At 37.2% G+C, this 12,971-nt stretch overlaps 1 protein-coding gene across 1 annotated transcript in view; it reads left to right on the top strand.

Moving 5' to 3' along the window:
- Positions 1–191: 191 nt before the first annotated feature.
- The window catches only part of hps5 (HPS5 biogenesis of lysosomal organelles complex 2 subunit 2), a 31,009-nt gene continuing 18,229 nt past the window's right edge, over positions 192–12,971 (top strand). Inside the window, exons 1-11 of the mRNA XM_079809548.1 lie at positions 192–331; positions 2,357–2,472; positions 6,276–6,386; positions 8,662–8,726; positions 8,816–9,008; positions 9,096–9,226; positions 10,793–11,014; positions 11,118–11,189; positions 11,348–11,436; positions 12,608–12,786; positions 12,840–12,843. Coding sequence (XP_079665674.1) covers positions 2,368–2,472; positions 6,276–6,386; positions 8,662–8,726; positions 8,816–9,008; positions 9,096–9,226; positions 10,793–11,014; positions 11,118–11,189; positions 11,348–11,436; positions 12,608–12,786; positions 12,840–12,843 — 1,171 coding nt within the window. The 5' untranslated portion in view covers positions 192–331; positions 2,357–2,367. The remainder of the gene's footprint in view (positions 332–2,356; positions 2,473–6,275; positions 6,387–8,661; positions 8,727–8,815; positions 9,009–9,095; positions 9,227–10,792; positions 11,015–11,117; positions 11,190–11,347; positions 11,437–12,607; positions 12,787–12,839; positions 12,844–12,971) is intronic.

Raw genomic sequence — 12,971 nt, 5'->3', positions numbered from 1 at the left:
TTCAGATGACACTTGAATTGTTTTAATGCATGATAAGAATATATATATATATGTATTTAGTTGTGTAAGTAAAGTTTGATTTGATAGTGAGCGATGTCCAAAGGCGGCAGAAATAGTCCCCCGCGCGAGTGTGAATCACTGCGCGTGACAGTGAATGGAGCGCTATGGAGAAGTAGCGCCGGTCAGTTTTCAGTCAGCTGTCAAACACACTGCAGGAATTACAGTGGTGCAAAAACACACACACATGATCGTCTCTACACACTAAATGATTCATTTTGACTACATTTCTGCAAGTTTCGGAGATTTAAATGCGTCTGGAGCTGAGGTGGAGGTAAAACACGATTTTATACATATTCATTTATGTTAAATACTTGACTGAAATGCTTGAGGTGACATTTAGCAACTCAAACAAGTTAAACTTGTTTATTAATAAAATAAATAACTTGTTTAAAATAAAAAAAATGTATTTTTTATGTGGCCTCAAACGTTTAAATGACTAACGTTAAGCACTGAAGGAAAAAACGAAGAGGAGAAGTAGAAACTAAAACGTTGATTGTGAAAGTCCCTAAATTTCCAGCTCAGGGTCAACTTTGACTTTAATCAAACTAGTTTTTAATACAAAAACCGGATTTATTCGATGTTTTAGGCTGTTTTGGCGAGTTTTGAACTCGGATCTCGTGATTGACAGTCATGCTAATCGGCTAACGCGTCGGCTTGATTTATAACGTCTAACTTTAAGATTCGCCTCTATAAAGTGTTTAATAAAATAAACTCTTGTAAACAAGTGTTTAAAACGAAAGGGAAGCGGTTAAATGTGTGTGTATGTGTGCGAGAGAACGCGTTTTGTCTTTTCTGCTGACTGTCAAATGTGTGAAAAACAAATAAAGAGAATAAAAGTTAAAAGTATTAATGAGATTTGTTGTATATTTGGTTCGTTTAGGCATTGCTTTATATTATTTAGTCTATGCAGGAATGTAGTTTGTGTTGTAGTGTCCTTCAATGGAACTATTTTGTGTGGGAAAGCAGGAAAAAATAGGAGAGATCATGCTTTTTCAATTGGATTTCCCTGGAATCATATGACACTGAGGAAGGCTGTGTCTCAAAACCTAGTGAGCTCACTGTGTTGCCACATTTCTAGGGCACTTGAATCATCTGTTTCAGTGTCTGTGTATCTGATCACAATATTTGCATATATATTTTTTAATGTTTAAACATGCCATGGACGCATAATCAGCCCACAATTTCTGTTTGGAACACACTTGTGATGTCAAATCTATGCAAAATGCTTCTATGATATCCTCCTGAGAACCGGGGGTTTAGAGCTTTTTTTCAACATTTTTGGAAAATTATATTTTATACATACGTTATGCTATGTCCTCTGTAGAGGACAGACACCAGGGCTGAATCCGAAATCGCCCCCTATACCCTCAAATAGGGCATTATTTGAGGGGACCGCCATTTGTAGTGGTGTCCGAAACCATAGTGGACGTTATTGAGTGCACTCATTCAATCCCACAATGCACCGCAATAATGGCTGTCCGACTTCACACACTCGTTTTCATTCACTCCTTCAAGTGAACTATATTAGTGGACTAATGTAGGGAATAGTGAAGGTTTAGGGGGCGATTTCAGATTCAGGACTCAATGAAACAAAAGACATCAATAGTATGAGAGAGAGTTGGTTTTAAATCACCAATCAATTGATAGGTTTCAGGATTTTTTATACCAAATTTTGTACAAAAAGACGTTTATAAACAATGTGATGAAAACAGAATAATTTTAATATAATTTTGCTTTATGCATATAATGGTTTTCCAATTATATACAATACACTGAATCCAATGTGCATATTAATGTGTTCTTGGGGCAACATGTCATGAAAAAAGAAGTGAAATAATGCGAGATTTTCATAATAATATCTAATATTTAATAGGAATATTGAAATATTTCTTTCTCTATTCCTTGTGTCTCCCAAAATGCCAGATAAACCTGATTTAAGGTGTCCTCTACTGTGGAAATGTATGAAATCGATGTCCTGTTTCGTAACAGAACGTCATATTTTGATGTGAAACCACATTTATGACAAACACTTCAAAAAGTAGTCAGATTTAAATTAATATATTATCATATTTCCATAAGCGTGTTAAATTCGATCAAACATTTGGTATCTGTGAGAAGCCCTGAATGTGCTCTTTATGTCAGACTTAAAACTGTGGCATGTATGATGTCCACTAAAATATAATGTCCACTACAGAGGACAAAAGTCCTGGGTCGAAAGGAGGATATTGTCTTGTTAGCCAAACATTCACTCATAATTCCCAACTAAAAAGCCAATGTTATTGTTGTTTCCTCTCAGGCCGGTCCAGGATGATTCCTGTGGTTCCTGTGGAGTCCTGCTCTCATGTCCTGGCGGAGTTTGACTGTCTGGACCCGCTCCTTTCCGCCCTGCGACTGGACTCGGGACGAATCAAAGTAACTCACACACTTACCTACTCCACTACCACAACTATTGTGAAAGAGTAGACGCTTTTATTGCCACAGCTTTTATGGCAACTCTTATCCAAGCTGACCTGAATTGCGGTTGGTGTTGTTTACTTTCGAGGGAGCTTCATTAAAGGGGGGGGAAACACTCAGTTTCAGTCAGTCTCATGTCAATCTTGAGTACCTATAGAGTAGCATTGCATCCTGCATATCTCCGAAAAGTCTTTATTTTAATCATAATTATAAAAGAAAGATGCGCTGTTCCGAGTCTTTCCGGAAAAAGCCGTGCGGCTGAGGGCGTATCGTGTGGGCGGAGCTAAAGAATGACGAGCGCACGCTGCTGTTATTGTGTTGAGTGCGTCTGAAAGCTGCGTCATCCCTAAAAGCGGGAAAAAACTTTATTCAACATAAAAAATGGCTTTTAATCAGATACAGCCATACATCTATGATCCGGAATCAGACCCAGAGGCTGAAGTTGAACAGGAGCAGCAGCAAAAACGACTAGAGCAGGACGTCTCTATGTGGTATAAGTTACACTAACTATATAATATGCTTAGCGGCTTGTGTTATTTACACATTTATACTTTAATTATATCGTGTGTGTGTGTGTGTGTGTGTTTACGCGTGGTTTGTGTAGACATGATTTGTAGTAAGCGGACTGGTTTTGCGCGTCAGGCTAGTGTTTACATAGAAAGACATGGAATAGTAGCGCATTTGAATGAAGAAGCGCGCTTATTTAGTTCAACATATTTCCCCATTCTTTGTGTATTGTTGTTTGGAGTGCTTTTACAATACACAAACATACACATATAGTGGCCAGCTAAACAAATGTACACACACTATACATTGCATGCTCCATTGATCAATACGTGGTCATGTTTGGGCTACTTGATGGGCATAGGCAAAAACAGACATTTAAAGCAGTCTTACTCAGTGCCTGCGGTTCCAACGTTGGGACCTTTATCGTTGGGACCTTTATCGTTGGGACCTTTATCGTTGGGACCCCTCCATCCTTCAGTATTAGGCAATTTGAAAATCCGGAAAAGCAAATTCCATCCACTTTTGCCTTAACGTGGGGTTATTTGGCTACGAGCCAGCGCTTTGATGGCCGTAGCCTATTGCTTTCACGCGCTCTCTCTCTCTCTCGCGCGCGCGCGCGCACTCTTCCGGTAGAATTGTCCGGACGGCCCATACAAGGAAATTCCGCCCTGTTGACGTCAAGCGGACCCATGATCGAAAAAAACTTTCCGAAACTTATGACTAACAGGAAGTACTAATTTTGGCAAAGAAATACTCCCATCAAACGTCCACCTTAGCTTTTGAAACTGTGTCCATGTTTAGCATGGGAATCCAAGTCTTTAACAGTGCAAAAAGATCAGTATGCATGAAACAGCATTTCACCCCCCCTTTAAAGGCACAATATGTAACATTTCACCGCAAATCGCTTATTCAAAACAAAGGTGTATCTTGATGACGGCTTGATTTCACAGAGCTTTTATTATGCCGTAAACGAGCTCTTCCGCGTTTTCTGGTCATGTGTATGAGAGGTAACACAGCGTTGTTTTATCATATTACACACATTATTTGAGTGTGTTGAAAGTTATGTTATAATACTACTCTGTGCGTTCACTCGGCGGCTACTATGAGACACTTGTTGCACGCTATAGTAGATATTAGCCGTGGTAAATAATACTCACGGTAAATCAAGAAAAGCAGATTTAAACAATAAGACTGTGTTGAGCTGTATAAAAATGATTAGTTTTCTGTCCATGAATGATCCAAACAGTTGCTCACCTGTCTAATACAACACATCATATATACAGGGTTTTTCCTGGGTCAAAAATGGTCTTCGGTGGTGGCTTACAGACATGGTCATCCACACACACACACACACACACACACACAGTAAAAAGTACCCTACCCACGTAATCTGCAAGCGCAATACTGACAATACATTTTTAATAAATTCAAAGAAACGTTTTGTAATTTTTGCTTATCTTATTTTGATACCTTGATGTTTGTTTTTGTTCCTCATTTTTTACACTATTTACAGATAATTGGTTTGGTATATAATCATATCAATATTAAAAAGTAGTATTAAAACAATTAACAAATAGCCAAATTTTCTGCCATATACAATTTCATAAAATGATCAGCTAGCTAATAACAGCTTTGTCTGAACTAAATGCTTTTAGGGTATTTATTTTACTACACATTGTCAACATAAATAAGCTGAGGATAATTAAAAATAATTCTTACTATCCACTCTTGCTAAATTGGGTGAGCACACTTGTGTCCTCATTTCAGACGTGTTCTGAGTAAATGATTAAACTGATTTGTGAGTTCAGTGTTGGACAGATCAGTTGTTCTAACCAGTCGTTAAAATGATTCGGTTCAAAGGAGTCATTGGTTCGCGAATCGGACATTAGCAGACACGTTGTGTGAGAATCCCGTCTGTTAGAACATCGCGAAAGATTTGCCAACACACAGAAAACACTTCATAACTGGATAGGATTTGTTTCTGTTTTATTGAAAGTATGGTTTATCGTGTCAGCTGGTCAGAGAAGAGTCGACGTTTGAGCACAAAAAAAAATTCTGAATGCGCCACGTGCAACATGGATTTGGTCTTCCGACCTTCTGATTTTGATTACCGTAATATGTGAAATATGAGAGACTAAGGCGGGGGAGGAGCTCTCTGCTCCTTCTCTCTGTCACTCTAACATGCGCTCTATCACAAGCACAGCGGTTATCTATTCTACATCACTCATAAATCACAATAACTTATCAAATAAGGCTTTGGCGGGACAAAAAAATCGTTTTGGCGGCCGCAAAAAAAATTTTGACGTAGGAAAAACCCTGATATATTAAAGCATCTTTGGTATTTCCATGGTTTCTACAAAATAAAACCAGAAATCGAGGGTAACGCGGGGATGTCCGTGTCCTGGTTAAAATGGCTTATTTCTCTGGATTTAAACATTCTTGGAAACATTTGGGATAATGTAAGTACACAAGTCAACAACATATAACATTGTTCTAGTGGTTTTTGGATATTTGAATCCAAAAATCTTACATATTGCGCCTTTTATATGTCTCTCCGATTGTTCAATTTATTTGATTTCATGCAATAAAAATAATAAAGGGGAATAATTTAGTAGATGAATCAATCAAAACATAGGCTATTCGAATCAAGTTTCACCCCAAAACCCAAAGAAAAAAAAAAAATGTTTTCATTAAGAACATTACGATTAAAATTGTTTGCATTGTGACATTAAAATTAAATTAAAGAAATGAATACTTTTCAGCAAAAAGCATTAAATTGTAAAAATACATATACATATAATTGTGTTTTTTTAATTACAAATTAAAGGCAGTGCAACAAAAACTAACTAATATAAGAATGCAGATTTAAATGTTGCATGTAATATATTTGCATTTCAATAATGAGGACTTAAAAATGATCTTCATAGCCATTTTCTACAATAATTAAAGCAAATAATGAATTTGTGTGTTTTATAAATTATCAGTAGTGCAACAAAAATGTGACTAGCCTATTTGATAGTTATAATTAATATAAGAATACAGATTGAAATGTTGCATGCAATATCTTTGCATTAAACGAGGATTGTTTTTGTTGCATTACGTTAATGTCGACTGGGTAGCTTAATTGTCATAATAATGATCTTGGTAGCCATTTTCTTTAAGTAAACAAACGTTTTATATTTATTTATTTCTAAATTCATGACGAAATATGACCGGGAGATTTACTCTAATATCTTTCTCTCTCTCTCCCGCAGTGCACATGCCTCTCCGTGTCCAGGAAGTGGCTGGCTCTGGGCACGTCTTCCGGAGGGCTTCACCTCATCCAGAGAGACGGCTGGAAGCAGAAACTCATCCTCACACACAAAGTACACACAACCAATCCATTTCACAAGTTCTCCTTTAAGTTGATAAACCGAACTATCAGCAGTGTTGGAATACTATTGTCCAGTGTTATCAATTTGATATGTGTGTTTAATCTTGTGTCTGCAATAGTATATGCATGACGTGTTTGCTTCCTGTTTTTTATCGGTACTGTGAAGTGGTTATTGATCACACAGTCAGACGGAGTAGTGATGCACGACTTATTATCGGCTGTATTGGTATCATCTTAGATCATGCTCTGCTTTGAGTGTTTTTCAAGGTTGCTAAGTAGCAAGAAAGCAGGAAGTGTTCACAGATGAGTAAAAAAAATAGGGACAGAATAAAAAAAATCATGTTACATGTCTCCAGATGCTCTTAAAGCAGCACTAGGTAACTTTTCAACCTTTATAATATATTTTCAAACCTCTTGTGATGATACATCGACTTACAATAGGTTGAATGACACGTCTGCCATAGCCTGACGGGGTCTGTATCGTTTTTAATCGTACGTAAATCTTCGGGTTTCGGGTAGTAACCCGAGAAAAAAAAGAACTACAAAATTCGTTTTTTGCTTTACGTCACTTCCACCACTTCCTTAAATTCGGACGTGCGCGAAAAACTATCATTTGTTTGCCGAATGTTATAGTCATGGCCGAAGCAGCACAGAAAAATAAGAAAGCAAAGGTTTTGTCGGAGGAAAGCAAAAAGAGGAAACGAGAAAGTGATGGGATTAAAGGCAGGACGAGGATCAACATTGGGTCAGCGTTTGCTCGTTGGCGTGAGCTGAAGGAGGAGGGGCTACATTCTTGCAAGTAAATACATAAGACGTACAAAATCATATTTTAGGATACCTAACATGTCTGTGATATTTGTTTATTTGTCTTTCCTCAAGCTATAATGCAAATCGATTTTTCAAATTTGCAGATTCATCTATGGCAGCTTGATATTGTAATATTGACGATATATGGTCATTACCAGAGATGTATAAAGTACTAGAGACACATACTTGAGTAAAAGTATAAGTTCCTTATCAAAAAAGTGACTTGAGTAGAAGTTGAAGTGCTCTTTAAGCACCACACTTAAGTAGAAGTACTAAAGTATTCAAAAATTTTTGTACTTAAGTATTACAAGTAGTTTATTTTAAAATGTACTACTCAAGTACTGAAAGTAAAAGTACAAGTATTGTGTTATGTAGTTATTAAAGAAAGTAGTCAAAATTTTGTTTTTATTATTTCAAATGATTAAGCTAAAGGACAATCACAATGTTGGTAAGTAATTTTTCTACATATTGTCATATAAATAACCTGAAAATACTGTAGTTCATTAAGATTAAATCTTACTATAACCACTCTTACTAAAAAAAATGGGGCAAGCACACTTATATTCTCATTTCAAGAGGTGTTCTGAGTAAATGATTTGTTTGTAACACTTTACAATATGGTTTGATTTGTTAACATTACATTAGTTAATGTATTAGACTAATAACTAACATGAACTAACCATGATCAATACATTTGTTACTGTATTTATTAATCTTTGTTAATCTTAGTTAATAAAAATACAGCTGTTCATTGTTTGTATGTGTTACTTCACAGTGCACATTAACTATGTAAACAAATAGAGAGCAATTTGAGCGCAAGACGTTCGTTGTTCTAAAGACAGTGAATGCGCGGCTCTCTCGCGCGATCTCTCTCTCTCTCTCATGCGCGGTAATGTGGGTTTGGTTTGGAATGATTCGTAACATTTTTATAATTGTAACGAGTAACGATGCAGCACATAAAAAAAATATCGGAGTAAAAGTATTAAACTCATCGAAAATATGTACTGAAGTAAAAGTGGAAGTAGGAGAAAAAAATAATACTCTAGTAAAGTACAGATACTGCCTTTTAGTACTTAAGTACAGTAGTGAAGTAGTTCTACTTCGCTACTATACATCTCTGGTCATTACCTACCACTCAAACATTGAATTGAAGTATCATATAGATTCTGTAAAACGGGAACCAATAGACTAGGCTACTATTATGACGCTGGCTTGTAAACGTGAGCACCGCGATCATTTGGTGTTTGAAAAAAATAAAACATAGTTGTCATGTCAACAAATGCACGTGCGATGCATCCCCTGATGTAGAATGACAGTTTACGACAGTAGTAGAGGACAATACTGTTTCTCAACTGTAGACCAAAAACTACCTAGTGCTGCTTTAAAAAAAAAGAAAGATTTATAATATCGGTGAAATGAAGTGAAAATGAAAGTGTTTCGTCTTCTTTGTCTTTATTTAGGAAGGCTCAATCACACAGGTCTCATGCTGCCCCCATGATGAGGAGTTTATCGCTGTAGCAACAAGGTATTCATGTTCGCCCCGTCTGCATTTATATGTGCTCCTGGTGTTTGTGGTTCTCAATCTGGATGCTTTTGTGTGTGTGTGTACCCCAGTCAGGGTGTGGTGGTGGTGTGGGAGCTGCATTTGGAGCGGCGTGGCCGTCCTGAGCGCGTCTCTGTGTCCTGGGAGCACCGCGGGCAGATCGTAACGTCTCTGTGCTGGGACACCGCGGCACACCGAGTGTTTGCTGGAGATGCCGGAGGAAAAGTGTCCTGCGTCCGGGCTGGGTCGTCTAAACTCGGGAAGGTATAAGAACTTTTTCACATGTTCATACTGATCCCAGACTTTTGAACGGGAGTGTATTTGAGTGATTTTGATTTTGCTTCCAAACAGGGCTCTGCGTTTGTGATCTTCCCAGTTCAGACCATCACCACAGTGGATTCACGTGTGGTCCAGCTGGGGTACACGGACGGACACTTGGCGGTCTCGTCTCTCAGCCGCTGCTACCTGTGTGACACAGAGAGGTGTGTGTGTGTGTGTGTTGGCAGGAAACATGGGACAACACATGTCCTGTTACCCACTATTACAGGGTTCCCACTCATCCTGGAAAACCTGGAAACACATGAAAATTTGAGAATTTTTTTTTTTTTTTTAAAGAGCACCTATTATGGCATTTAAAATGTTCCAAATATTGTTTTAGAAGTCCCCAACAACAGTTTTGCATGCATGCAATGACAAAAAAGACTTTAGTTTTCTTATAATATGCATTTATTTTTACCTGTTTTGACAGCGATTCTCAAATGATTCCTTTAGTGATTCACTTTTCAAAACTCCGCCTTTACGTGACGCTAATCTGCGGTGATTGGTCAAATGACCCAGTCAGTTGTGATTGGTATAGTCTGTGCAGATATTTTCGGAAACGGAACATAATATGAGCCTCAGCTGATCTCATTCATAAAAAAACTCCTCTATTCTCCTCACGAAGACTCGCGACAAATCAACATCCCTCAGGGCTTTTAGTTCAAAAGTGTGCAAATGAGGAGACATATTGATAGATTCTCATATGTCTGTGTCAAATTTCTAAACAGAGGAGTATTTTTTATTCAATACTTCCTCAAAATGCGCAGATGTAGCCTAATCATGAGCGGTTGAGTCTCTTATGTGTTGTTTTCAATTCATCCTGGCAGCCGGAGGGCGCTCTGTGCACATGTAGTCCATATATGGTACAGACAGACGAAGAAGATACTATGTGCCATAATAGAAGTCCAGAAGCTTCCTGAGATCGCGAAACATGCAAATAGAGACACTTGAAGACTAATAAACACACAATCGCGACGATGTATGGTTTGTCTTCAAGCCACTTAGTCTTCAAATGCTCATCCTTGGGCAGATGAAAAAAGTTTGCTTTTGAGTCGCACTTCAGAACACAGCGTCTCGTCGCCATGATGTTTTCTAGTTTTCACTGGCGTCTTGGAGCGCAATAAGTGGGCGTATCGTATTCAAATAACTTGACAAGTTGACGTCATCTAGTCAGAGAAAAAGCTTCGGTCTTCTAACGATTCTTAAAAATGACTCAGAGTCGACTCTTACTTTTGAAAGAAAATAACTATATATACGGTATACACTGTCATATATACACTATATATACACTGTCATATTTCAAACTTTGAAAACTTTGAAAACTCTAAACTCTGTTTAGTTCCTGTCTCTATGAAGCCCCTTCTTCTGAAAAGCACACTGTGCTCTGATTGGTCGGCTGAATCAGTGTGTTGTGATTGGTCAAGCGTGTTTGGGAAATGTCCCGTCCCTTACCATAACTGCCACATTCAACACACTACTAACTAACTCAACTAGGCCACATCCCTTAATTTGCATATGCCTAATTATTTAAATGAGGAATATTGTGGCGGGTTCGTTCCTGGAAGAAAACTCAAGACTGCAATTGAGGCGTTTCAGGGAGTTCAGAAACACTGACACTGATTTAGAGACGAACTCCCGCTGGAGTGACCTTTTTCCTGCTCAAACTGCAACATTACACACTAAAGAAAGCTGAAAATGCATTTTTATTGTCTTTTCTCTCTTTCTCTCAGGGAGAAGTTCTGGCGTGTGGGTAATAAAGAGCGAGACGGAGAGTTTGGGGCGTGTTTTTTCCTGCAGGGTCAGCGGGGTCAGGCAGGCGGACCTCCTCCCCTGCTGTTCTGTGCCCGGCCCGGCTCCCGGATATGGGAGGCCAGTTTCAGTGGAGAAGTCCTGAGCACACACCAGTTCAAACAGCCACTGGCCTGCCCACCGCTGCCCCTCATCTCTCACAAGTGTGTGTTTGTGTGTTTAACACTTACTTGTGACATCATTTTGGCTCTTAGTTCTGTATCTCTTTACATTTTTGTTGTGTATTTTTACTTGTCTTGTGTTCAGGAATGAGCCACATTTCAATCCCGCACAGACAAATCCACAGTCTCTGGCTTTCCCAAGACTCCTTCAGTTTGGGTAACCACTTCCTGTATTACAATAACACATGACCTCTTAAGTAAAGGCACAGGATTTCATATCTGCTGTGTGTTTTATGACTGTGAAGATAACGTCTCACAATGTTAGAAAGGGTTTTGGCATTTATATTTGACTTGAGAGTTGTGTGTGTTTCTTAGAGATCAAAATCTGCTCACCTGGACGGATTCGGCTATCTACATCTTCACCCCTCACAGCGGTCAGGTTCTGCTGTGGACAGAGGTCAAAGGTGAGAGGTCATGAAAGTGACACATGCACAAAAGTATATTCACGCCAAAACATACTTGCTCACATATTTTAACAATTATATATTGTATGACCTCTTGTATGTTATTAAAGCTAATTAATCTTTATTATAAATGTAACATTTACTATAAAATTATGTATTTATGTCAATAAATAAATAATAATAATATAAAAAACAACCTAATTAACATAAAACATCAAAATATATTTTAAAAAAATATTTTACAATTGTATTTTTAAATATGCATTTTTATTTATTATTTATTAATTAGTACTCAACAAAAGTTTGGAAGCATTGCTATTTTTAATGCTCTTAAAAAGAGATCTCATGCTCATCAAGGCTGCATTTATTTGATTAAAAATACAGAAAAGAACTGTAATATTGTGAAATATTATTACAATTTAAAATAACGGTTTTCTATTTTATTATACTTTAAAATTAGGGCTGTCAAAAGATTAATCGCGATTAATCGCATCCAAAATAAAAGTTTGTGTTTACATAATATATGTGTGTGTACTCTGTTAATTATTATTTATATATAAATACACACACATTCATGAATATATTTAAGAAATATTTGCATGTATATACTGTATGTGCATTTATATAATCTATAATATATTTAATATAAATGTTTTATATATAAAAATAATATTTTTTTCTTAAATATATACATGCTTGTGTGTGCATTTATATATAAATAATAATTAACAGAGTACACACACATATATTATGTAAACACAAACTTTTATTTTGGATGCGATTAATCGCGATTAATCTTTTGACAGCCCTATTTAAAATATAATTTATTTCTGTGATGCCAAGCTGAATTTCCAGCATCATTACTCCAGTCTTCAGTGTCACATGATCCTTCAGAAATCATTCATCAGTTAATAATAAACCCATTATTTTAAATTGTAATAATATTTCACAATATTACAGTTTTTTCTGTATTTTTGGTCAAATAAATGCAGGCTTTATGAGCATAAGAGACTTCTTTCAAAAGCATTAAAAATAGTAATGTTTCCAAACTTTTGACCCGTACTGTATATATACACCTAATATTTAATTTTACATATAAAAAAAAAAATACATTGGTCATTTTGATAATTTTACAGCACTTGAATCCATATCCGTCTTCCTCTCTCTATAGATGTGGTGGAGATTTCAGTTTTCCGTAACGAGCTATTTTGTCTTCATGGTGACGGACGTTTGTCTCATCTGTTGCTGATGTCACCTGAGCGCTGTGTGGAGCGGCTGATGAAGAGGGAGAACTGGACTCTCGCCACCACCATCTGCTGCATGTTTCAGCACACCATTATCACATCCAGGGTACGCACACACTAGAACACATTTAACACGCATTTTACTGTTTTCCATTCTAGGGATGTAGACAGTCCCCCTGGAGACAGTCTGTATATGCGACCCATTTGAAAGGACACTTATGAATGTTGCATCCTGAATGCCGCTAAAAGTAGATCCATGCAACATGCTTGCTTGCATTATGATCATTGTAT

Source organism: Gobio gobio (assembly GCF_949357685.1).
Source record: "Gobio gobio genome assembly, chromosome: 25".
In the NCBI taxonomy this organism is placed as follows: Eukaryota; Metazoa; Chordata; class Actinopteri; order Cypriniformes; family Gobionidae; genus Gobio; species Gobio gobio.
Note: the sequence above shows the minus strand (reverse complement) of the source record. Positions and strands in the feature narration are given on the sequence as shown.